Source organism: Delphinus delphis, chromosome 1, assembly GCF_949987515.2.
Source record: "Delphinus delphis chromosome 1, mDelDel1.2, whole genome shotgun sequence".
Classification (NCBI taxonomy): Eukaryota; Metazoa; Chordata; class Mammalia; order Artiodactyla; family Delphinidae; genus Delphinus; species Delphinus delphis.
In genome coordinates, this window is record NC_082683.1 from 80098231 (window position 1) to 80125565 (window position 27335).

Here is a 27335-nt window from a genome sequence, read left to right on the forward strand (position 1 = left end):
AGACAAGAGGGTGAACATGGGGCTGTAAGAAGTTGGGTTGGCTAAACTTCTGCTTGAGAAGCAATAACATTTCTCTAAATCCCCTTCTTTACTCCATGGTGCTGGGACCCTGCCCTTCCTCATCTGGGAGAAAGACAACAAGTTTACTCTCTAAAGAGGATGAAACTAGGGTTCCGGGAATGACCAACACCAGCACAATTGAGGGTAGAGAACCACAATTACACAGGAGAATTAAATTAATGTCTACACGTTGAATGTTGTGACCCCCAGAATGCTGACAGCCACAACTACAACCTCCAGGAAGGAAACAGGAAAACCTGTTTCATTGAAAACCTGATAAGCTCAAGAGGAAAGATCCAAAGATGAGATACCAGGAGTTCCTCAGTAAAAGGCTTAGCCAGAGCACCCTAAGGGAAGTTCAAAATCAATATGTTCTATCCACAAGCTCAGAACTTCCCTATTCTTAAATAACTCTATATTAATATTCTCAGACAGATAAGACATTGCACCCATAAGAGTAGGATATATTTTTTTAATTCATAGGAAATACTTCTTGGAATTAACAAATGTGAAGGCAGTATTAAAAATGCAATAAGAAACCGAAAGATAAAGATGAAGAAATCTCCTAGAAAATAAAGAAAGGAAAAAGATGGAAAACAGAAAAGAAAAATTAGAGCATGATTCAAGAAGTTCAACTTTCAAATAAAATTATTTCTAGAATGAGAGAACAAAAAAAACAGGGGCAAGAAAAAATAAATAATTCTAAAAAATCTCAACAATGAAGGACATAGTTTCTAGACTGAAAGGGCTCAATTAATGCCCAGCATAATGAATGAAAATATACCTACATCAAGCACGATTATTGTAAAATTTCTTCCAGAGAGAAAAAACAGCTCAGGAATCTGAATGGCTTTGCATTTCCCCAAAGCAATCTTCAGAGGTAAAACTCAATGAGGAGTGCTTTCAAAATTCTGAAGAAAGTTGTAACCTAAAATTCTATACCTTGCCAAACTATCTACCAAGTGTTTGTATAAAATGAGGATATCTGCAGACATGCATGGTGCAAAAAACATTTACCTCTTATGTTCCCTTTAAACCAAGAAGGGGGAAGACAAGATCCATGACACAGGACATCCACAACTCAAAAGTACTGAGGAAAATGAATCAGTAGAATATCTGATGTCTGAATGTGTAAGTGTAAGAGGAGATTGAGACAACTGGCAGAGTCAACTGATGAATTAGTGATAATTATATACAAAACCAAGGTAATGTGGGGGTGGAGAGAGAGACAATTATTAATTCTAGGAAAAATTAGAAGTCATGCAGGAGAAGCAACACTATTATACTACATGGCTAAAGTGTGGTTAGTATTTAGGCTGTCATAATAACGCAAACATTAATTCTGACCTAACCAAAATGTCAGTATAATTCTATTTGGAGGATGGTGGGGACAAGGGGGACAAGAAAGGCATGAATATATAATTGGGACACAGGGCTGAAAGAGAACTAAATTTTCATTTTCCATAGTAAGAGGTCGACAGAAAAGACCTAAAATTTTTGTCAAGAAGTGGCAACATATTCATGTTATTTAGAGATATGGATTGATGTCCAAGAGAATCAGCTAAGAGTCAAAAATGGTGCTCTGAGGAGACAGAAAAGGGAGTGGGGCAGTAGGGGGCTCATGTTTTTCATAACAAGAACTATTTACAGAACTTACAGAACTATTTCAGCCTTTAAACTATGTGCATGTTGTGATAAAGCTTAAAAGTTTTACTAAAAATTAAAAGTAAATGCTTTTGCTCCTCTCCTCAAAAAATTAATGATATAATATTGCACATGACTTCTGGGATCTTCATGAGTCAGGTTAGGGACCATGACCTAGCTAGGCTCCCAGGAGTATGAAGATTCTATGGCTCCATTCCAGCACCATTTCCACCCTGACTGCCCCTCCTCTCTGCACCATCTTAGTGGAGAATGTAAATATTAGAAATGGAGTTTTCCAAACAGAGTGAATATAGCCCTAAGGAAGTATCCCTTATTGTGCCCAAAGTTGTCATATGATAAAGCAGGGACCCAGCTTTTTTGGACTAACACACATTCCAGGTGTGTAAGTAGATCTCCACAATTGAAACCTGTGACTTGGTTCTGCACTCTGTGCTGCAGAAGGAATGGACAGCACAACAGGAAGTTGTCTAAATTATGGATCATTTTAGCCATAGAGGCAGATGCTGCCTGAACCCCCAAATATACCATATAAGGTCTGAGTTCCACAGCTTAGATTATTGTGGAAACTGAATGGACTGAGTCAGTGTTTGTATAGACACCTCTTCCCATTGGCCACTGCATTATGACCTTCTCTTTTTATCTAAACTTGCTGCTAGCTGACCCAGGTAAGAAACTGAGGGGGTTCTGGATAGGAAACTACCATTTGGTCCTAAAGTGAGCCTTTTTCTTCCTTGCATGACACTGGTATTCCTTATGAGCAATCTTTAAAATGAACCATAGGCTATAGCTTTTAATAAAAAGTCATTTGGGGACTCCCCTGGTGGTCCAGTGGGTAAGACTCCACGCTCCCAATGCAGGGGATCCGGGTTCGATCCCTGGTCAGGGAGCTGGATCCCGCATGCGTGCCACAGCTGGGAGTCCACATGCCGCAACTAAAAAGATCCCGCATGCTGCAACGAAGACCTGGCACAGCCTAAATTAATTAATTAATTAATTTTTAAAAAGTCATTTGAAGCTGTATCATATGTGATGCTAACAGGTTTAGAGCCCAAATGACAGTGTCTATAAACCTTTCAGCTTCCAAATCAGCATAATTTATTTTGCTGGAAATCATCACAGGAAGGCCTTTGTGTTTTGTTTTTGTTTTTTAATCTACTTACAAATCTATGACCAAGGCCAGTCATGGCTCAGCAGGTACGTGGTAAGCGTCTGTGGGTGACTACCCCGTAGAAATTCTCAGGGCTACAGAGTCTTCTAGGCGTACTTTCAAGTTCATTCCTAATATATACAGCATAAGCTGCCCAACAGCCCTAAACCTTACAGCAATGCAGGATTGGGGAAAGTTGCAAAGAACTGTGAGTCTGAGATGTGAATGTGTCAGTACTCCTGTGACAAAATTATTAACTCTAAGATGCTCCTCTGCTAAACGCTGTGCCTTCCAGTGCTTGTATACGCTGTTCATGAAGAACATTCCTAAACTGATTCACAGATGTTCATATATCCTCAGAGCCTTAAACTTAAGAGACTTATTTCCTTTCTCTCACGTGAAATATACACTTGACCCTTGAACAACGCAGAGGTTAATCTGCATGTAACTTATAGTCAGCCCTCCGCATCCGCAGGTCCTCTGCATCCGTGGATTCAACCAACCGCAGACCGTGTAGTGCTGCAGTATTTATTATTGAAAACTATCCGCGTATAAGTGAACCCTCACAGTTCAAACCTGTGCTGTCTAAGGGTAACTGGCTTCACTCAAAGGATGCTGACGAGGAATCTGTGGACTCAAAGCCTACTGTTAAACTCCTAAACTTTTGTTTTGGACTGTGTGACTTTCCCATGCTAGGCACATAGGGTTCATTCTTCTCCTTCTGCCATAATTTAAAGTAAGTCAGTCAGAGAATGCAGTATTTGAAGGGAAGATTCTGATGAAGATTAAGATGTGACTTCTCAAAACGCCCTTCCGTGCTTCTCTTCCCTATAAAGCAGTCATCGTTTCAGCCTGGCTAGTTGGATGGCCCAAGGTAAGGCCAAAGATCGTGGCATGTGTTGGTTCAATGGAGAATTAATGAAATTCTAAACAGAAAGTCTGTGCCTGTCTCACCTGAATGATCAATCCAGCAGCTTACCTAGCTTCACAGCGTAAACAAGCATCCAAGAACAGACAATACCAACTAGCTTCCTAGACACGCCTCAAAATGCATGTCTTTCCTTTCCATATTTGCAAGGAACCTAAGAAAGAAGCAATAGAAGGGCAGTCCATTTGTTCCTTCCCCTTGCCCGACAGACTCTCTGAGCCTGGCCTGCATTCTGTCTTGGAGTCAGAACAGGTTCTCTGTTCAGGCCAGAATGTTTCAACCTTGGGACTGGGGGTAAGGGGCAAGAAGAAAGGCACATGAGAATTTTTAGGGGTGGAAGAGCATAACTTGAAAACAAACTGCTTTGTTTCAACCATTTTTATCTGTTTACAATTCATGAAAATATATTTTGAAAATTTAAATAATTTTCAAGCAAGACATGAGAATTCTATGTTTATCAAAAAAGACATGGTATGGATTTAAAAAAGGTTGAGAAATTCTGGTTTATGCCATTGATTAGGGCCTCTGGTGGACAGTGCTCAGCACCTTGGCTTCCTTTTTTACTTCCTGCCCATTTATATGTTTATTCTGAGTTTTTAGCTTTGGGGGAATGTTTTATGTTTCCAGTTTGTCTGCATTATCTTTCTTTAATTAAACGCTAACCACAAAATAGCTTTATTAGCAGCTAGACTTCAGCAACATCTCAAATGTAATTAACATAAATAGTTTAAACATTCCTTTTCTAAAAGGAATTTAGAGATTTGCTTAAAGCAAATTATATTTTTGCAAAACCCAATTCATGCCAATACGTAAATGTGAAAATGGTGGGAATGAACTTTCTCTTTCATTCATTATTTCATCCATTCATCCATGCAATGAAACACTGAGTGTCTATAGTGTGCCAGGCACATGGAATGTGCACCAACTGATATGCAACAGTCACACTAACCTGTGTGAGAATAGATGTACCATAAGGCCCCTGTCAGCAGTGCTCCAATCACAAATGCTGCGAACGCAATGCCCATCACGGTTAGGGTGTCCAGACCATGGAATATCGCTATAATGAAGAGAAACCAATGCATACGTTGAGTGACTCTGCATCACATGCTGCAATTTTATATTGTTTCACAAGTATTGTCAGAAAGGCTGAGCACCAGCTAATAAAATCTGAGGATAAAAAGCAGATTCCAACAAAATACACTGTATGTGTAACTTGCAAATATTTTCTCAACAGAAAAATGAAAATTTCAGATTTCCAAGATACCCCCAGTTTGCAATTTATTTTGAGCAACAAACTTACTAAAAAAAATCAGATTTGTCAACTCTGTAAAACCTTAGGTCTATGGTTCATTGTTTCAATCTGAAGACCTACTATTTGAATGGTAAAGTGGCTTGAAAAGTCAAAGGTTAAGATGCTTGGGAAAATAAGGTGAACTTCTATCAAAATCTGACTCATGGCTTCTTATTCACTGAACACTGAGACACTACACAGAAAACAACAAGACACTACATAAAAAACACACTCCAAACACTTTACAAACATACCTTCATGAACATTTAAAAGTATGAAAGATAACAGGAAGAAAGGTGGTGAGAAGGAGAAAACATACAATAAGGATAAACTATTCCTGTGGATTATAAAATCTCACTGACCTCCTCACATTAAACCCTCCATCTCAACAATTACCTACTGTGTCATTGAACACAACTTACTTTTTAACACTTTTCCAACCATGATCTTTCTATAAGGTGAATGGAAATACTCCTCAGTGGGGAGTGATGTCAATTTTATGGTCAGCAAAACATATAAATAGAACCAATTGTTCCTCAATTTGGCAAAGATTTTTATATTTGAAATTAACTCTAGGCCACAGAAATAGAACACTTCCTTTCATTTAAGAGAACTACCTTCTTTGGATCACTTATAAAAAGTAAAAATCAGTTTCCAAGGGAGAGAGGTTTTTGGTGGAATAAAATTTCTAGTCTCTCTCTTTTTTTTTTTTTACTATAAATTGAAGGTACAGGATCTCCCCATTATTTCAATACTGTTTCTATGCTCCTCTCCAGTCAGAAGTGACTCCAGTTGATCTCTATGTAAATTCAATAACTTCAGGGTAGAAGATACAGGTGTAGACAAAGGTGACCCTTGAGCAGCCCCAGCACTTGAAAGGGCTCAGGAAAAGTATAATGTGGTAGAGAAGATTCTGAAGGATCCAAATTCCCAAGTCCTGGTCCCTACTCTTCTAGCCATGGGCCCTATGGTGTTCATTTAACTTCTAAAAAATGGGACAGCACTACCTCACCTGCTGAAGGCAGGGGGTAAACAAAAGGAGTTTGCAAAGGGGCTGGGGATCCCCCAGGAGGAGTAAGAAGTGGGAAGAACGCTATGGAGGTTAAGACGAACCAAGCCGCCATCAACCTAATTTAGTCTGTAGGACAGATATTAAAAGATGACTTGGCTTGGGCTTCCCTGGTGGCGCAGTGGTTGAGAGTCCACCTGCCGATGCAGGGGACACGGGTTCGTGCCCCGGTCCGGGAGGATCCCACATGCTGCGGAGCGGCTAGGCCTGTGAGCCATGGCCGCTGAGCCTGCGCGTCCGGAGCCTGTGCTCCTCAACGGGAGAGGCCACAACAGTGAGAGGCCCACGTACCGCAAAAAAAAAGATGACTTGTCTTTTCATGCCTACAGATGCAAAAGTGGGGCATGAGTAAAAGTTTTTAATGAAAATATTCTAAAATTCTAAAGATGAAGGTGTCATTTATGAGAATCAGACTAGGTGAGAACCAGAGAATGTGTCCATATGCATCTCTTTCTGGGTTCATGATACTATTCCATGATATTGTTAAAATAATACACTTAATAGAATGGTTTATAAAGTACTTAGCATAAAGGAACTCTCCGGACTGATTTTTACATGTATGTGATGGGGTCAGCCATGGAGACTAACCTGGAAAGTCTTAAAGAGGAAAAAAGTATAGACTCTCCTCACAAGGCAACATTATCTAGAAGAGCTCTGGGTGCACACCCAGAAAGCCCAGGCTCTTGTCCTGCCTCAGTGACAATTATAACCATGGGGAAGTCACTTAAATACTTCTGGGTCAGAGTTTTCTTCTGTATAAAGCAATGAAATTGGCCCAGATAATTTCCACCGCATCATTTTGCAGCAGTTGGTCTCTCTCCCTTTTTGTCTTATAAGCCTTCTCAACACCCCTTGGACTAGTGATTGTCTTAATGGTATAGCAGCTAGTTCCTTTATCACTACTTCTCTGAGCAGGTAGATACTGCTGATGATACATAAAGCAAACCCCTCCCATAGCTGTATGTTAATGCTTTCAGATCACAATCGATATAAGTATGCAGACGATGAACTTCTCTAAAACTAAGAAAGTTACTACATTCGCATTAAGGTGATACACACCAATGGGTTAACAAATTCATATTTTAAAATGGCAAAGGTAGAGAGGAAAAAAGAAAGGAGAATGAAGGAATGACAGGGGAAGGAAAAAAGAAAGTTCGAGAAAAATGGGGTGAGGGAGAATGAGAGCAGAAGTCTTCTTATCAAAACTCAAAGTTTGGCAAATGTTCCATAACCAACTCATTCTTATAAAAGCCCAGGAGGCTTTATTTCGAAACAGTTGCATAAAGACTTACGTGGAGAAACTGGAATCGGTTTCTTAATGCTTGGACCTGTTTCTGAAACAAAAACATAAATCACAATGCGTTCTACAGAGAAACCAAGTTCTAAGCGAAAGGTCATCGAAATCTCAGCAGAGGCTGACACTTTTCTATTTGTTAATAAATACTTCCTCTGTAAAAGCTCTGTCAATTATCCTCTTTAGATATCAAGACTATAACATGGATTACTCAGAAATTTTAAACACTGTACTTTGTTAGTGATCAATTGTACAGTTTCTCCAATTTGAAGAAAAATTGAAGGCAAACACCTTTAAGGAATCTGAGTCTGATAATTCGCGTGTGTGTGTGTGTGTGTGTGTGTGTGTGTGTGTGTGTGTGTGTATACCTTTCTGTTTATTTAAAAAAGGATCCAATATCTTTAAATCCTGTGTTTCTCCAGTGTATTCAATATTTGTTTTTTGGTTTTTTTTTTGGCCATACGTGGGCCTCTCGCTGCTGTGGCCTCTCCCGTTGCGGAGCACAGGCTCCGGACGCGCAGGCTCAGCAGCCATGACTCACGGGTCCAGCCACTCCGTGGCATGTGGGATCTTTCCGGACTGGGACACGAACCCGTGTCCCTTGCATCAGCAGGCGGACTCTCAAACACTGCGCCACCAGGGAAGCCCAGTGTATTCAATATTATTCGACTTTCAAAAAAGTCTCTTAATGTACACAAGTGTTGTAAAGGCATCTTCATTCTTCCATCCTAATACCATCGATCATCCTATAGTTCAGCTCCTCATCACGCATCTGCATTATTACAGAGCTTTTCTAACTGGTCTCCTTGTCACCACTACTGCTCCCACCCCAAATGTTTCTCCCCCCATATGTGCCCCCAGAGTGACTTTTCCAGAGCTCAGAGCTGATTATGCTATTGCCCTGATTAAAACACTCAATGACTTCCCTTCGTTTATGGGAAAAAAAATCCAAACTCTCTAGCACAGCACAGAGAGGTCTGCCTCCCTCTATCCACCTCTCTCCAGCCTCCTTTCCTCATGAGCTCCTCACCCGTGCTGGGCTCCTTGTAGTGAAGTTCCCCCAATTCTCCATGTGGCTCCATGTCATCACAAGTTGCAAGCCATCCCCTCAAGTACCCCCCGCTCTCCCAGACCTGCTTTGCTGGCATTTTCACAGGGAGGCCTTCTCTGATTCTCTCATAGTTCATGCCCACCCCAGCAGGACAAGTCTCTCCCACCTCTGCTCATTCCCTCCCTCTTCTGTTACAAATGTGCCACATCACATCGGAATTCTCTCAATTCTGTTTACCCCCAGAGTCTAGATCTTATTCATCTGTATATCCTCAGGGCTCAGCCTGGCATAGAACGGCCTTAGCAGAAATGCTTGGTGGAGGATGGTTAGAATGCTGATGCACTTTTTGAAAATAAAGGCAATAAAGGAAATTTGGAGTAAGACTATAAGAAAATGCTTATATGCTTTGACATTTCTATACAATGCCTTTGTGTTCAGAAAGTGCTAGAAAGCCTAATCTCATTTGAGGTTTCAACCAACCCCGTAAGGGAGGCAGAAAAAGAATTCTTATCACTATTTTACCAATGAGAAGCCTGAGACTGTTATCATGTGACCAGCCCAAGGTCAGAGCTGGAAAGCATCAGGGTAGGGGCTGACCAAGGATTCCAGATTCTGCCCCGTAAGCTAAATGACTGGTGAGTGTTGCTCTGTCCTTAGCTGGGGAAGCACTGATTAAGAAAGTACTTGTGCATAGTGACATGCTATTCTCAACAGTGAGAATATCATAGACCAGGGGGTAGCATATAACAGCCAACCACTCTAGTTTTGTTTAAGTGAACTAAAGATGAATTTTATATTTTTAAGTCATTGAAAAAAATGAAAATAAGATTTTATGATGTGAAAATTATATGAAAGTCAAATCTCTTCCATAAATAAAGTTTTATTGGAACATACAAGACTCATTCATTTATATATTGTCCACCGCTGCTTTCACGCTGCAACAGCAGTTAAATAGTCGAGGCAGGGACTCCATAAGCCACAACCTGAAAATATTCACCATTTGGCCCTTTATAGAAAAAATATGTTAAGTCCTCACACAGACTCTGCCCCTGTTCTTGAGAGTTTAAAAGTGATGTGTTTAGGACCTCTCTTCATCTCCATTTTCATTCAATAAAGGAACACACACCTTGTGTTGGAATCCATAGGGAAGCAAAAAAATCAACGTGAAAAACTGACCAAAACAAGCAGCATTTGAGTTGATGTTTATAAAAATAAAAAAAGCTAGATAGGATTGTAAATTCTCGGGATTAACCATCTTAGCTGGTTGATCACATTCTTGCAGCATGGGGTATCATGGTCCAGCTCTAAGGAAAGGAATGCTATGGGATGAATCAAAGCCACTACAACTGAACGATGCCCCCTGGAGCTGTGCAGCGTAGTGGCCCTAAGATCAGGATATATGCGAAAGTTATATTTAAATAGAATTACTAAGAAAATTAAAATAATTGTGTGTTTTAAAGAAAATCTATCTCAGTGTGCAGAACACACACCAACTACACAATGCACATAAGAGACTGTCTCCTGGGAGTTTGGCTCCACCAGCCTTACTGGCAGCAATAGAGTAACAACAGTGATGCCTTACATTTGTACATTTGTATAGTGTTCTACAATTGACAAAAAACCTTCACTTACATTTTCTCATTTTAAACTCTCAAGAGTCCTATGAAGTAGGGGTATCTAACCACAAAATTCTTCAAGAAGTAGTGGTTTGATACGCTGAACTAAGTCCAAAGGCATTTAAAGGTCTCTATAGCGTTCATCATGCGAGAAATATACACACTTCTGGGAAGAGTTCCATTCAATCAACCACCCATGGTTAAACTCTGTCACTCAAAATCCCCAAGAGGTTTCAAATCATCATTCTCCCCTAAGGAGACATCAGATGTGAGAATGTAGGTTTTATAGTAAGGCCTGTGTGATAGATGACATTGTTTTAAAATTCTTAATGGATTTACGTTATGACCTAATCCTCTTACCCCACCCCGAATAGGGGCCTCCTCATAGAGCTAAGCAGAAACAGTTGTTGCTCATTTCCCCAGAGGCGAAGTTCCTCCATGCTTTCTGTGCATAAACAATAATAAGCACAAGCTGCAGATACAAGGTTAAAGGATTTTATCCTCTAACACTTGGGTTCCAAAATTCCCAATAACCCGAGTATAACTAAAATAGTTTGATCTCCACCGGAACCCTATGATCGATTTGGCATGCTGAAAGGAAAAGAGTGGACAGAACAATATTTACTTTTGGTTTCAGGGTACGATTGCAAGAAAGGAATCCTAGCTATTACTGTAAAGAGAATTTTAACAGTAAAGATTTCTTTACACACAGAACAAACTATAATCAACATTCTGAATTAAATCTTTTCATATACTCTGAGCAAGCTTTGGTCTGCCCCAGAACCAAAATTTCCCTCCTCAGACTGTTAGGCATGGTTTTCATAAAAGGGATATTTCTGGGCTTATGCATGAGTAACTGACCACAGCTTCTGGCCTCAGGCTTTCAATTCAGCTCTCCTAAACATGGCAGGACCAGGCAGGCCCACAGGGAAATGAGGTGTCTAACAGGCACCCACATCTATTAGTATTTGACACAGAAGGAAGGATGGGGAGACAAAGAAGCTTGTGCAGATCACTGAAGATATACTTTTTATTAACTTTATTGCACTCTTAACAAATTAATTAATCTCTTCTCTGGGTTCTTTCAATATCAATAGGCACTGCAATTGCCTATTCACTTATCTGCATCCTTCTACTAGATCAGCGGTTCTCAACTGGGGGTGATTTTTGCCTACTTGGCTCCTCAGGGGACATTTGGAAATGTCTAGACACATTTTGGGTTGTCACAACTGCTGGTGGAAGGGTTTGCTAAGGACATCTAGTAGGTAGAGGCCAGGGGTGCTCCTCAACATCCTACAATTCACAGGATAACGCCCACAGCAAAGAGTTATCCAGCCCAAAACATCAGTAGTGCATTAGATTGTAAAGCCTTCATTCAAAGATAGGAAAATTTGTTTACTATATGCCAAGCATGTAGTAGGTCCTCAATAAACATTTCCATTATAAATAACCATAAATATCATATATATCTTATTATTGCATACATACCCTAGCAACTCAACTTCCATGCTGCTTTCAGAGTAGCCTTCCTAAATGATCTGACCATCGGTTCTCTACTTGAGATCTTTGATGGGTCTCAACTTTTAAAGGTGCATACTGGATTATTTGTGAATAAAATGAGATGTCTGGGTTTCCTTCAAAACAATCCAGGGACAGGAAGTGATAAAACAAAACTGGCTATGAATTGGTAATTGTTGAAACCAATTGAAGTGTTTATGGGAGTTCATTCTACTATTACCTCTGTTTCTGTTTAGATTTGAACTTTTCTAAAGTAAAAAGTTTTCAAAATGTGAAGCACATTGAATGAAAAAGAAACCCTATGATATCTCTTCCTTACTGGATAGAGACTGAATGTCTTGGTCTGTTAATTAAACATTCATACCATCTTTCTACTCAGCTTCCCCTCATCTCTACCTCAGCCTGAGGACAAAACCTGGCTGGTGCTTTAGACTATTTTTGTTCTGGAAAAATCAAATGTGTTCCAAAAAGTAACGCCTCTCTTGGATTAATTTCCAACTGACGTTCACAACTTTCCCTTCCACTCCCCTCTAATCCCCCGCAAAAACCCTAGTTTGGCTGAGATGTTAAGAGGAAGGAAAGGAAATTAACATTTACTGAGTGCCCATGATATGCCAGGTACTGTCCTGAGCACATTTTAATCTTTAAAAAGTTATGTGTAAAATACATAGCTAGTGGGAAGCAGCCGCACAGCACAGGGAGATCAGCTCGGTGCTTTGTGACCAGCTAGAGGGGTGGGATAGGGAGGGTGGGAGGGAGGGAGACGCAAGAGGGAAGAGATATGGGGACATATGTATATGTATAACTGATTCACTTTGCTATAAAGCAGAAACTAACACACCATTGTAAAGCAATTATACTCCAACAAAGATGTTTTAAAAAAAAAAAGTTATGTGGTAGAAATATGGAGAAAATTCAGTATTTTAAACACTTAACTTGCTAAGAATTATATATTGTATATAAATCATGGCAAATTTGGGGATGTTCTTTTGTGCCCCCAATTTTTTTTATATATATGCCCTAAATTTCAGATGATTACTTTTCCCTTTCACCATTAAAAAATAAAATCATCACTGACATGGTGTAATCATTTTTATTATGTAAGCCCAAGTGTTCTCAGATGCTGTAAAAAGTGGCCACAGCATCCAAAGCAAACAGCACTAACCTGCCTATACTTCAAAATATTTCAGAAAATATGGTAGGACAGCACCACCTCAACTATTTTAATTGTTTTGCCATAAACCATAATCTGCATAAACTATTCACGTTTCCTGGGCTTTTTTGTGAGTTACAATTCAAAGTCACAGAACTTGTCCTAAACTTTAATACTCTCTTAAACAGTTTACATGTTTCCCAACATCTTAACCCTTTGGGGAACAGACTTTTTTCCTTAAATTCTTTTTTTTTTGAAAATGAAAAGATTCTACTTATTTGTATACGGTTATATGAGCATAGAGAAAGGGATGGAAAGATATACACAGGATACAAAAATTGTTAACTTTCATTAACCAGGTGTGGCTTAAGGACTAGTTATTACCTATTTTATTATACATTTAATATTGCATCAACTGTTAGAATGAATAGGTATTAATTTTATAATTAAAAATCAATAAAAAATTTAAAATGAAAACTTAAAATAAGTAATAAAATATATTGCTGGAAAACAGAAATTTTCTCAAATTATTGCATTTCTCCTCTTCCTTTAAACCCATTTCTTTTTCTTTTTAATTTTTATTGAAGTATACTTGCTTTACAATATTGTGCTAGTTTATACTGTACAGCAAAGTGAATCAGCTACACATATACATATATCCCCTCTTTTTTGGATTTCCTTCTCATTTAGGTCACCACAGAGCACTGAGTAGAGTTCTCTGTGCTATACAGTAGGTTCTCATTAGTTATCCGTTTAACACATAGTATCAATAGTGTAAATTCTTCAACTTCTTTTCATTTCATAATTATTAGAGTGCTTGGGTGCTAACTTGCATACCAGTGTGATGCGGCATGAACAGGGGAAGGGGCCAGGAAGAGGGGTATGAAGAGACAGATGCCTATGTTGCTTGCAGTTTTTATTAAAAACTAGAATCAACCTCCCCCTAGGACAAGGCATAGGGTTTAAGAGCACAGGCTCTGGAATCAAAGTTCCTTGATTTGAATCCCAGACCCACCATTTATTTATATGCCTTGGCCATCCTTGCTCTATACTATACTTGCCTCACAGAGGGGCTATGTGGATCATATACTATTATCCACATAAAGCATTTAGCACAGAGCCTTGTACTAAGTAAATGCTCAATAAATGTTAGATCATCATTATCATCATCTCCATCTCCATCATTGCCACTACCATCAACATCTATTATTGAAAATTTAAGAAGCAAAAGAATTCTAATCCAATGTTGGTTCCCAAGGGACTGAGATATCAAAGGTAGCAAAGATGTGCTGCAAGGTTCAGGAAAGTTCCATTAAAAACAGTGGCCCAGAGGAGGGACCCAGAATTATTTACTTAGTCTAGATGGCCTATTCTCCCTGTCCACAGAAGGAAGAAACACCACCTGAAATGTGTCCATGCTACTGGCAGTGGTAGCCACAGAGCAGCCCTGTGGCTGGCTGTGAAGCTGAAAACTTCTATCTGCCCCAGAAAACCCAAGTGTTGAGAAATAAGATGGACCAAATGGCCAGGGAGAGCTAGAACTTTGGTCCAGTCTCCAAAGAGCACCCATATAGTAAAAAGACAGTAAACCATCCCATTGGTTGGGAAATTTTTACCCCCAAAGTTATTCCCAACAAGACATCTGCCCACTTCCAGAGATACTATAGTATGTTATCTTACTACAGTAACACATTAGGCTGTCTGGCAGGAAGAACATTCATGATCCTGTTATTTTTCAAAGAGACCAATGTTATCAGGCAAATGGCCACACTCCCCTTATAAATGATTATTCCAAATCACTGAGAGGTACAAGGAAAGCACAGACCCCAGTGGCCTGCATTGAGGAGAAATGCTTCTAGAGTCAAAGGAAAATAAACATAAAAGGTGGGAGGAGTCACTCATAAAGCTAAAAACTGCCAGAAAACCTACCCCATTCAGTGTAAAGTTAGAAAGAGCATTTGCATACAGCCTCTGCTCTGGGAAGCCAGCCTACAGTCTAACCTTCTCAATTTGTTTAACAAACCGAAGCAATAAACTTTCTTCACTGCATGCTTCTCCACTAAAATCTACTCTCAATTAGCAAATCTCATGAAATTGCTTTGATATTTGGTAAAACTTTACTCTTGAACTTTTATGTAAAGAAAACACTGACCTTTCAGGATAATTACAAAGTTTAAATAAAAGAGGAATTACTTAGAAAAATACCACCAGAATTAAAAGAATGGATGAATGAATTACTGGAAGTTATACGGATGCCTAATTATTGTCTGGCACAGGAAAAAGCAAGTTGCTGCCTTCAGTTATCAGCAGAACGACCTCTCTCAAAACAGGTAAGGGTAACAGATGGAGTAGAGGTAGCTGTTGCTGTTGTTAAACCACTTTCACAGCACAAAACAGAGCCAGCTGTCGCCCAATTGTCACATATACTTTGCAACACAGTTAATTTATTCTTATTTCTTTCCCTTGGACCCAAAAAACAAGGAACTATTTGGGCAATCCACTTAGAAAGACTGAGGCTGTTATAGCTGTTTCAAACTATTGAAAACCAACTAATAACCTAATAACGTAAAACAGACAACAACAACAAAAACATTGATGAGGAACCAATAAACATCTCACGTGTACATTTCACACCAACTTTAGGAGGGCTGGGAAGTGAATGAAAAATGGTTTTGCTTCTTCAAACAGTACAGCTGAGTGTTACAGCTGAAAAGGCCTCTGGGGGTCATCTGGTCGAAACCCCTCTTTTTCCAGATAAAGAAAATGAAACCCCAGGACCTAAGGGGAGAGCTCCAAAGTGCCACAGCCAGCTAGCAGGGAAAGCCAAGAGCTGTGCATAAGATTCTAAAAACTAAATTATAAAAATGCACTTGAACAGTTCTCAGCCTTCTTTCGGCTGTGACACCTAAGATGGATGGTGTTCACATAGATAGTGCCCTCCCCAAAGGCATCTGCGGTCCTGAAAAAGTACTCTAATAGCTTGCAGCCAGTACAACCTTTCCCAGTAGGTCATGGAAAAATGGGCTATGGACTCCATGCAATTCCAGCAGGAACTCTAACCCTCTCCTACACTTCCTCAAGGAAGCATATTTGCACGCAAGGGAGAGTGACATCGTGATGTGATGGAGGCAACCTAGACTTTGATCTAATATTTAAAGAGGAAATCATTGGGACTTCCCTGGCAGTATAGTGGTTAAGACCACACGTCCACTGCAGGGGGCACGGGTTCGATCCCTGGTTGGGTAACTAAGATCCCATATGCCGTGCAGCATGGCCAAAAAGGGGAAAATAAATAAATAAATAAGGAAATCATTTGCAAAGGTATCACTAACCGCATGCCAGCAGGAGAACCAACTAAATAAAATACTCCTTGGGCAAAGAATTCTATTCTAAAGTTACTAATTGGCTATTAATTTTGTATTTTAATTTTGTATTTCTTTTGAATACAAGTGGACTTTGATTTACAGTATTGAAGCCTCTTAATGAGCAGCCCTCAGGCTTCTCTGACTGTGCCTCCTTGAAACGCACCTTTAAATTGTACTTCATGGTGGATCACAGCGAGGGGCTTGGTGAACGTCTTCTTATTCTGCATCATGGCCCAGATCATCGAGGCATCCAGCGAGGTGCAGGCTTCATCAGGAAGCACACACTGCAGAGAGGCAGAGCAAAGCAGAGTCGGGAGGTCACTCAAAAGGGCCTACACAGCTGACCTGTGGCCCCTTATCAGACAGCTCACAGCTGTTTACCCCAGAAAAACAGGACATTGGGATGGTTTCAAAGAACCACAAATAATCTGGGAGATGTGAGAGCAGGCCCAGTGTATTCTCAGCTGCACTTGAAGATGCAAACATGGCTGGACGGCTTCCCACAAAACAACTGGAGCTTTTAGTGTTATTTAGTCTGAAAAATAAAAAAACTACATGACGAATGTTGGCCCTTCACCAAGCTGGCTTCACATAAATGGTTCATGTTTGTGATTTGTGATTGTGGGAAACTTCATGTATTGCATTATGAGGGTGACAGATTTTACATTTGTTGTCCAAAAAGATAATCATGTTGTCGAGTACGTTTGATTTTTTAACTCTGGTATAGGCTCATGCAAAATGAAGCTTTCCAGGGTCATCTGCTTTTAATGTTCCAAAATGAAGTCCTGGGGAGTTGTGCCCAGGTGTGGAGGTCATGAGATCAGCTGTTTCTAGCTATTTTAAGGCTCCAAACTTAGAACCAGAATGCCCAAGCCTAGTGTATCTGTTTCCGTTACCTTTTTCTTTAAAATAACTTTGGTTCCTTATCTATGCCCATCAGTGGGTAAAACGCTAATGTCAATGACATCCATTCCCTTTTGTTGGAAGAAGAAACATATCAATTATTTTAGAAGTCTATATACAGCAAGGTACCCAGAAAAGTTAATTAGCTTCCAGTTCTTCCAATCACAAAAGAGCAAAGACTTGTAGCTTTACTGTCATTGCTGCTCTAGGCAACATGAAAGTCAGATACATGTTATAAGAAGACAACTCTCCCCCTCTCCCCACCTCCCGAAACAAACAAACAAACAAACAAGAAAAGCCTTTACAATAGCCCTCCTGTAAAGGGAAACAATGGATTTTCTGTGGAGAGGAATCATTACTGAAAAGATCTGCATTTTAGGAAAAGCCTTCTTACTTTCCTACTAGTTCTTTGGTTAAGCAAGAGTCTATGATTCTACAACAAACTCACTGCAAGACCCTGGGCAAGACACTGAACTCTCTGGCCTCAATTTCATCAGGAATGGGCAGGGTGGGACTCACCGATCTTTGAGAACTCTTCCTAGAAGATTCTTTGACTCTGTTTATTGTCATAGAAAGCACTCACAGGAATGTGGAAATATTAACCACAGACAGCAAACAGAGGGACAGTGGTAACAGCTCTATAAATGGTCCTCTGTCATCATATCTACCGTCTCATTTGCTCCTCTACCCAGGAGGGAAGCCGGTACTATTACTTCAATGGTACAGATGAGGACATGCAGGTTCTGAGAGGTCAGGGACTTGCTAACGTCCTGTTGGTAAGCAGCAGGCCTTCCTTCTCGGTCCTCCATGCCCTTTCCATTCTATCTTGCCTTGGATATAAATAGCGACTTTAGGCTTAGGGTCACAGCCCATGTCATCCCCTGTGACTTAGAACTCTCCTTTGAATGTTCTGGAAGGAAATATTAGGACTAATTTTCACAGATTAACACACTATGAAGCTGGGCTGCCACAGGCCAGGCTCACTGAAAGGTAACAGCCACACAGCCATCAGTATAGACCCCTGGTAACTGCCAGGCCTCTCCTCCTAGATCCTAATCCCTAAAAGTTATCCTCTGGGTCCCAGCCATGCACGAAGCTCCACATGGTTTTCTACCATGGTCCACTACACCCCAACCTTGATGGCCACTGGAAAGTGAAGGCCTACACAGCTAAGGCACCAATGTTTCCAAAGGCAACCTAAAGAACACAGCCTAAATTACCTTATATATATATACGTCCTCCCAGAGGACTATGAAATCAGATTTGCTATATTTTCAAATGTATTATAAAATTTCCTATGGTCTTATGGAGAAATGGATGCCCAGGGGAATATAACAGTGCAAAGGATTCATGTCAATGGTAATCCATCCAATAATAATAATTTTTCCTTCTCCCTCTACACCCATCTCTTACAACCTGTGTATCAGGTGAGAAAATTCCATCCATACGATACATTATTAATGATAGGACTCGATTATTAGACTTTTAGACATTAATTGATATGTGATTATAAAAGGAATAGAAGTCAGCTTACACTGTGTGAGATATCTAAAAAATAAATGCACATATGAAATGATACATAATTACGGCAGATCACAGAAACAAAACTAAGCAGAAGATACCTTTTGTGCACAAGGCCAAAATGATGAGGTAATTACCCTTGCTGATCCTCCCTACCTTGGCCACGCCAGCAAGGTCAAAGGGTTCTGATTTCTGTTGTGGCAATAGAATGTACTGGTTCAATGTGGGGAGTGACATGAGGCGAACATGACGAACCGATGAGAAACCAAGAAAAATTAAATATTTGTTAGTTTCCCTTAGAAGTCCTCATGAGACAAGTCAACCTTATAACTCACACAGAGAAGGTCAAAAAACAACTGCAATACAAATCTCAGCGGGACCTGGAAAAATTAATCCTCACACTGAACTTGTCCTTCGGCTCTCTGTACTCTTGGCACTGGATACTATCTGAATAGCAAAGATAAAGCCAGACCTCTCCTTCAGTGGAAAACAGTCTTGATTTATCATTTGTAAGATACTACTGAGTAGCACGCATGGAAAAAAAAAAATCATACTGTCAGGATTTATTCTCTAAGACTCCATAAAACTCAGTTCCCTGCTAACATGAACTTTATGGCTTCAACCGGGCAGTTCCCTAACCCCAAACCTCAACCTGCTGTAACTTGTGATTGAACTTCTCTGGTAGGTCACTGCCTCACCTAAAAATGTCAACATAACAGTACAAATGGATGAAGGACCACTAACCTTAGGTAACTTCTGGGGGTCCTTTTCCCTTTTGGTACACAATGTGAGCTCACACTGTAGAAAGAGCAGGGAGGTGTTGAAGATGGGCTTAAAAACAAAGCTGAATCGTTTCTTATCTATCTCGGCTTGCGGGATAGGAAAGTGCACTCTCTTGGGATTGTAGAATTTCACAGATTCATCTTTAGGACAAATGTTCTCAATGATAGTATAATCAGACATCCTATCAGGGTTCGAATATGGAGAGATAAAGCAAGTCTGGATGGCAAATCCCAGTTCTTGGTCAGCCTTGGTGACGGACACCTACAACAGAACAGAAAGATCAATTCAGAAACAAGTCAGCATGCCACTTTCACTCTAGGCACAAGGGTAACATCAAAGCGGCCCTTCTGATGAGAGACATTGCTTTACTTTCATAACATATCCATATAGTCTTCCTTCTAATTACAAAAGTAACACACACTAATTGAAGAAACATACGTTTTCCTTTAAACTTGGTATAGATGATACAGTGAATTATTTAGTTCAAGTCCCAGCCTGGAAGAGTCTATAATACAAGATACATAAGTCCCTTCAACCTCCCATAAGTCCTCTGGGAAATAAAAACGAAAGTACATCATGCACCTAAGTGGATTTTCCCAAATAAACAAAACACCAGTAGGCAAAGCCCCTAATGTCATTAATAGTGTAGCACCTGTAAGGCAAGCTCTTTTAAAAAATTACTCAGGGGCTTCCCTGGTGGTGCAGTGGTTGAGAGTCCACCTGCTGATGCAGGGGACGCGGGTTCGTGCCCCGGTCCGGGAAGATCCCACATGCCGTGGAGCGGCTGGGCCCGTGAGCCATGGCCGCTGAGCCTGCGCGTCCGGAGCCTGTGCTCTGCAACGGGAGAGGCCACAACAGTGAGAGGCCCGTGTGCCGCAAAAAAAAAAAAAAAAAAAAAAAAATTACTCAAAAAATAGAGGACAGAGGTAGAATCTATTTAAACTAGGCACGGAAGACCAAACTTCTAAACTGCAGCAAGTCAGACTGAGCCTAAAACATCGCAGTAAAGCTATAGATTGACCTGAAGTCCTGGTTCATGGTGAGCAGGCAGAGCTGGCCTCTGGGGCTGGATGTCGGGGAGGGTGCAATCTGGTGGCGATCACAGGCCTGGTGAAGCGTCCCAGCTTCTCAGAGGTCCAAACCAGACCTTGCCAAGTACTCTCCCTTCACTCTTTAAGCCCAAGGGTGTTTTAAGGGAAATCTAATCTGGAAACGTTTCCGACTCATTTACACTTCCCTCTTACAAAACATTTGTATGGGCTATGTCCAAACCTTGTTAAGGTTCTTTTCTTTAGAAACAGGAAGTAGTATTTGGCCAAGAGTAAACAGAATTCAATTCTCATCTCAACTACCAATTCAAATCTCAACTATCCTGAACTCAGCTAAAATCCTCAAACCAGACTGGATCCTCCATTTGGTGACACATGCATCACTGTGTGAACTGCCTCTCCCCTCTATTGCCTCATTCCTTGACTAAACTCCGGATCAAAATAAACTTAAACACTTTAGAAATAAAGTTGGTCCTCAACCATAGGCCAATAGCCCCAGAGTCCTTTCAAAGGCATGAAGAGGCATAAACACACTTTCCATTCTGAAATACCCAGGGGAAATCCCTGACATTGCACGGGGCTTTTAGGCCACGGCACTATTTTGAAAGATCCCTATGTGGTTAACTGCAAGATGCTAAACAATGAAGATGACTGTGATAATGACATTTTGTTGTGCCTTAAAGCTTAATCCCTGAGAAACAGTCTTATGAGATAAATATTTTCAACTTCATTTTATAAATGGAGGAAAAACTGAACACACAGGATAGCTGACTTGTTCAAAATCATATCTAACAAACAGTGGGTGAGCCCAGGTCTTCTGAGCCTGTCGATTTTCTCCTCACTATTTCACTACAGCTACAGGGTCAATTCAAGCCACCCATGACGTGGCCAGGGAGGGTGCTTGGTAAGAAGTCTTTCCAGGAAGTAGTATTTGGTAGTCTGCAAATATTCACACTTCATTATTTTTACAGTATTTCCAAAAATGAGATATTTAATCTTGGGAAAATGGCAAATTACATATACTCTATTTTAAAAAGTGGCCTTTAACATGTACTCAGAACCCACAATGCAAAAATGTGTGACAGAAGAAATGCAAACCTCTTCTCTAATCTCAAAGAAAGTATGCAATGGCAGAATGTCTAAGGTATTCCAAAAAGTTGTTTCGATGAGAGGAAAAAAATCATCAACAAGCCTTTTCCTCTGAAATGGACCGGAAATGAGTAGCGGCAGGACTCTGCTGCTCACGCGCTGTGAGCACTAAACCTTGGTTTCTCCCCCACAGAACGAGGGCACTAACACTGTCTAGATACAGTGATTGTGACGATCCGTAAAGTCAAAATTACATGCACACAACACAGTTCCCTTCTAGTTAAGAAATGCCAGCTGTTATTAATAGTATTCGTCTAGATTTAAATTTGGGGGGTTATATATAGAAATATATTCTTTTAATTTCCCAAGACAAATGAACTAAAAGAAAAGCTGCCAACTATGTGACCAACTATCACCCAAGGATGACCAAAGACCAGGTGGCAAAGCTGATAATGTCTTGGATTAAAAGAAGAGACTAGGATCTAGAGGAAATAGAAGATTCTGGGAGGGGATGTGATTCTGGGAGGGGATGTGATAGGGATGACCACGAGAAGAAACATGGAAATAGTTCTTTAGACCAAGCCAATGATTGGGTGAGTTTTATTTACTTTCCCCAAATAAAAATTTTATTATTAGCAGTGGAGTCCAAACTGGGAAACAAGGACTAGGCATGACTGCTATCCTATTTAGCAAAATATTTACAGATTCTCTCTCATACTTCAGGTGGTTTGAAACAACTTTAAAATAAAGCAGTTTATACCATTTTCCCCCTCCCCAGATTCTCTTCAATGTATTATTATGATGTATAATGATATTTAAAATGGTATAGCAAAAGGATTTGGTTCACTTTTTTCCATCACTTGACCATGTCTTTGATTAAATTTAATTATGAACAATACAGATAATATGTAAATGGGAAAATAAGAATGAAAAAGAAAATGAATTTCAAGTAAGCCAACACTGGGGGTGGCAGGGTGGGGGAAAAAACCCAAAACACCCAGGGTAGGATACATGAGGAAGATTTAAGGCAGCAACGCCACAGCCTGGCAAAAGCAGGCACACATCTGGAAAAGAACAAACTGCAATGAAGCAGCACCCCTAAAACCCATAGCATAACAGCGAACCACTGACCAACCACACATGTAGATTGTGCAGCCGGAAAAGCAAGAAGAAAACAACGCATCTTGGATTAGGAGAGAGCTCTGATTAGGGACAGCATGTAGAAAGCAGTATATTTTCCCCAGCTGAGAAAGAAGGTATACCCAAAGAAAGACAAGGTCTCTCAGAACAGGGAATCAAAAAGGAGGAGACGATCCAGGAAAATGTCTAGAGCCAGTGGGCTCCGTCCCAGAATCAGTACAAATGTGAGTTATTTGTCTTTCTTAACTAGAAATATGTGCACTGAAGTCACTTTTAATATATGGAAGTATCCCATTTTGGCCCCTTAAGCTTCTCCCTCCTCCCACAGTGAAGGAGAACACCAGCTAGCAGCTCAGCACCCAAATCAGCTCAACAGAGGACGACTTCCACGTAAGACCAGCAGACATTCTGGGGCCATGAGGATATTGATCTTCTCTGGAATCCAATCTGTGAACTTGGATATTTGCACTGCTAAGAGGTTACATTTTCTCCCCCTTTCAAATGGTACTTTGAGGATAAACGATAGCATCCAGTGGATAACAGTGTGGGCTCTGGAGCCAGATGGTCTGAGCATGAACTCTGACTCTGAACTCTAGTAGGTACTAACTGTGTGACCTTAGACAAGTTTGTGCCTCAATTGCCTCATCTACGAAATGGGGATATTAATAGTCCTGTCTCACAGAATTGCTCTGAAGAGTAAAATACTACAATACTTATAACTGAGCTTGGCACAAAATAAATCTGCAATAAATGTTAGCTGTTGTTATTTCATTATTACCATCACTACCTAATATGTTGGAGTCATTCCAAAGATTTATGTTATGTGTGGTTATTACTGTTATATATAGGAAATAGTTTTAATGAATTTATAGATACATTTAGATGATGATCTAGAAAAAGCAATTTTCATGAGATACAGTAACACACAGTATTTCACTCAAAAGTATCCACAGTTTAAAAGATAGTCTCTGAGGTGGTTTGAAATATTCTTTGGTTAATTCTGATACTGCAGCTACTGAACAACTGTCCTTAGCAAAAATGCTAAGGACAAAGTAAGGACAGGACTTTATTAGAATTCACAGTGCTGATTTTTTTAAAACATTTATCCATTCATCTACAAATTACTCTCTCCGTTTAGAATGAACGTAGTGAATCCTGAAATTTCCTGCTTTGGTCAGAAATCGACGACGTGGGAGCGTTTTCTAAGCCACGCCCTCACGCAGAGCTGGTCAAAGTGGTGAGGAAGAGCAGGAAGACGTCTGCCCCAGCTGCTTTCACTCATGCGCAGAAGCTACTACGAATCTGTGCTAACCTAACAGCCCAAGGTTAACATTTGTGTCTCACCTCAACAAAAACATGTCCGTTCTCTGCCACAGAGAAGACGCCTTGGGAGGGCACCAGAAAGAGGTCAGTGTTGTACAGCTCCATGTTGAAGGTGACATTTCTGTTGGGTGGGTCCTGGAAGCTACTGGGATTCCCCACCTGCCGCAGGCTACAATTAAACTGGAAAAAAAAAAAAACAAAACACAGATGGAGATAAATCACAGTCAAATGAAGCTTGTAGCTTTATGAGCTTTAGCCTTTAACATCTGATTTTATTTTCCAATAGTCCCTGACTAAAGCTGACCAAAAAGACACCGGTCTCTACAAACTACCTACTACAAATAAACACATACCACCACAATTTCAGGTCGGCTGAAGAAGGAAGTATCTCCTTCATCCGTATCTCCCGGAAATCCATTATCACCTGACTCCAAATCTTCATAACCATCTGGCCAGCCGCTACTATCCCCAGGGGGTGGAACCTGTATTACAATCTAAAAGGCAAGGAAAACACAATGTTATAAAAACACCAAATCATGTGCCTTTGGTTCTACCTCACACAAACACCCATGTAATAATTCAGAGGCAAACTGAAAATCTGACTTAAAAAAAAAAACAAAGAATTTCAAGTATTTTTAGGACTTCATCCTCAAAGAGATGAAAAAACGAAGAAGCCCAATGCATGTTCAAATTAAGACTTACAGTAAAATATGTATTTTCCCCTGTGACAAAATATAAATGATTTCAAACAGTGGGAAAACACCAGACACTGAAATGGGATTGGATGGGGTTGTCAATAGGCCCCCCCTATTCTGTGGGGGGTGGGAAGGGGGTCTCCTTAGGAACCTTTATATTGAAAACTCTAAGAAATACTGATTTGGTTAATCCAAGGAGTCCTGTAATTTGTATCTGTCAAGATTTGATCAAGTTTGGTTTGAGTTAGAAGCAAAGGACCTGATGTTTACTATTGAGCCATTCTCTCCTTACTTTTACTCCTGCACTCCTCCATCTCCCCAATATATCTTTTTTTAAAAAATAAATTTATTTATTTATTTTTGGCTGCGTTGGGTCTTCATTGCTGCATGTGGGCTTTCTCTAGCTGTGGTGAGCAAGGGCTCTATAGGCATGCGGGCTTCAGCAGTTGTGGCGCGTAGGCTCAGTAGTTGTGGCTCACGGGCTCTAGAGCACAGGCTCAGTAGTTGTGGCGCACGGGCTTAGTTGTTCCGCGGCATGTGGTCTCTTCCCCGACCAGGGCTCGAACCCGTGTCCCCTGCATTGGCAGGCGGATTCTTAACCACTGTGCCACAGGGAAGTCCCCCAATATATCTTTTGTATGGTGTATAGATGCAGGAAAGAACATCCTGTTTTATGCCATGACAACCTCTCTTAACACTGGTTGAAATGATTATTCCTAGGTTAGCTCCAGGTAAGATGAAAAAATTCACCCAAGGACCAGGACTCCATAAATTAACTCCTAATTTCTTTGCATATATAGGATAGTTATACTTTTTGTTTGATTTTTCACTCCACGTCCTTAGATTTTTAATATGTTGCAAAACAAAAATACATATTAAGTCTGAAAATTACTACAAACAATTATAACTGGAAGAAATAGTTAAAGTAGCCACTGAAGAGGTGAATGGGAAGAAAATGAAGGAAAACTGCCTCTCTATCCTTTACCAGGCCCTCAAAAGAAAGTACTGATACAACTGAAGTTAGGTTATGACTTACCCTATCATAATTTTAAAAAAAAAAAAGAAAGAATGAATATACCTTTCTCTCCTGAGGCAGATGGCACGTTTTTTTTTTACTTAACAGACTGATTACCATGGCCTCTTATTGGCATTAATTTAGATAAAAGTTTAAAATTCCAAAATCAAGTATACCAGTAATATATGACATTCATTACATCTAGAAAAATTGGATAACTGCAAGAAAATTAGTGTTGGAATTGGCAGAAGAGGGTTCATCATAGAAGTCAAAGGTTAATAAATGATTTCAGTAACAAAGGGAGAGTAACTGCCACTACCTAGAGTTGGGGGAAGATTAGTGGACGAGAGGTCCGGAAGCTGGATTCGGTCCTGGCTCTACTGTTAACTAGTCTCTCAAATCCAAGCAAGTCTCTTAACTCCCTGGAGTTCCATTTCCTCACCTGTGAAATGAGGACGTTGAATGAGATCAGCTTAGGGCTCTTTCCAGCTCAAACATTCTAAGATTGTCTGAGGAACCATAACCTTGGCTCACAGGACAGTCAGTCTCCACATGAGCCACACTGACCAGAGAGCCAGTCTCTTCTCTGGCTAGGTTGAGCCTATCTGTTGACTGGCAGTGGAATAAACAGAGGAGTCGGGGTCTCCCCATGCCAAGCCAAAGCTGGGGTAGGCGCTGAGTGCAGACACACACACCATGTCCAAGCTATTTCTACCATCCGAAGTACAACTCAAATTGCAAAATTATCACTTTAAAGTTCTTTTGAAATTTCATGTTCAAATTCTTTCAACATTCACTGTTAAGTGTCCATCTCTATAAGAACAGATTTAGATGAATCTGTTCTGACAAGATTCTGACAAGAATCATGTCTGGAAAGTGAAGGGTAGCTATTGCAATGGATTATCATTGGGGGAATCTGTGGAATCTCTCTCGGGGTAACTTCAAAAATGGAAGATTTTCTTCAATTTAGGGTCTTTCTTAGAGATGGAGAGAGATTTAACACTTTCTTGAATGACCTTTTCAGACTTCTCTCTTCTGGTTCTTTTGTTCATGAGGGAGGGAGAAGTTCTCCTACTTCTAGACAAGACTCAGAGGAGGCCAGAGAGCCCATGGTTCTGGTTAGCTCAGTTGTATGGAGGTGCTCACTCATAGCCCAAGGGCTTGGATTTTATCTTTCTGTGGACCAGGCCATCCGAGCCTGCAGCTTAGCCAGAAAAAAGTCATAATCACCTTGCCAGTGAAACTCTGCCAAGAGGAGATGGAAGGAAGGGTGGGAAAGATCACCACAAATGCTCCAGCCGAGAAAACAGGGCCTCCCAACGCCCACAGACTCACCAACAAAACAAATAAAAGAGTTCGGGGTCATACTACATCCCATTTTGTTGAGAACTGACACTTGGCTTTGTTCAGACCCTCCTCACTTTCCTAGAAGTCTTAAGACTAATTTTAAGGTAACACCCAGCAAGGCTCTGGCAAAGGGAAAGCTTTGTACTGGAGAACACTCACGGAGTTGTAGTAAACCACACCGTAAGGGACTGATCGCCGGTGCCGAGTCCCACAGCCATTCAGGGGAGACTCCAAAATGAAGTGGGTGCCATTCATCTTGGCCTTGCATGTGGGATCCAACAGGGTGAGCTCCATCCCAGAGTAGCCTCTGGCC

General features: G+C 40.5%; 1 protein-coding gene across 6 annotated transcripts in view; it reads right to left on the reverse strand.

Moving 5' to 3' along the window:
- The window catches only part of TGFBR3 (transforming growth factor beta receptor 3), a 218124-nt gene that overhangs the window by 21006 nt on the left and 169783 nt on the right, over nt 1-27335 (reverse strand). For 3 of the 6 annotated variants that reach the window (XR_009521249.1, XM_060025512.1, XM_060025502.1), the window contains exons 10-16: nt 27182-27334; nt 24319-24459; nt 23987-24145; nt 19326-19625; nt 16321-16441; nt 7453-7494; nt 4750-4857 (exon numbers count right to left, since the gene is read on the reverse strand). Coding sequence is in view for 4 of the 6 variants with exons in the window: in XM_060025512.1 (XP_059881495.1) it covers nt 4750-4857; nt 7453-7494; nt 16321-16441; nt 19326-19625; nt 23987-24145; nt 24319-24459; nt 27182-27334 (1024 nt within the window). In the remaining 2 variants the exon portion in view is untranslated. Of the gene's footprint in view, nt 1-4749; nt 4858-7452; nt 7495-16320; nt 16442-18682; nt 18774-19325; nt 19626-23986; nt 24146-24318; nt 24460-27181; nt 27335 lie in introns of those variants that run through there. The other 3 variants (XM_060025491.1, XM_060025520.1, XR_009521253.1) reach the window with 3 other exon arrangements.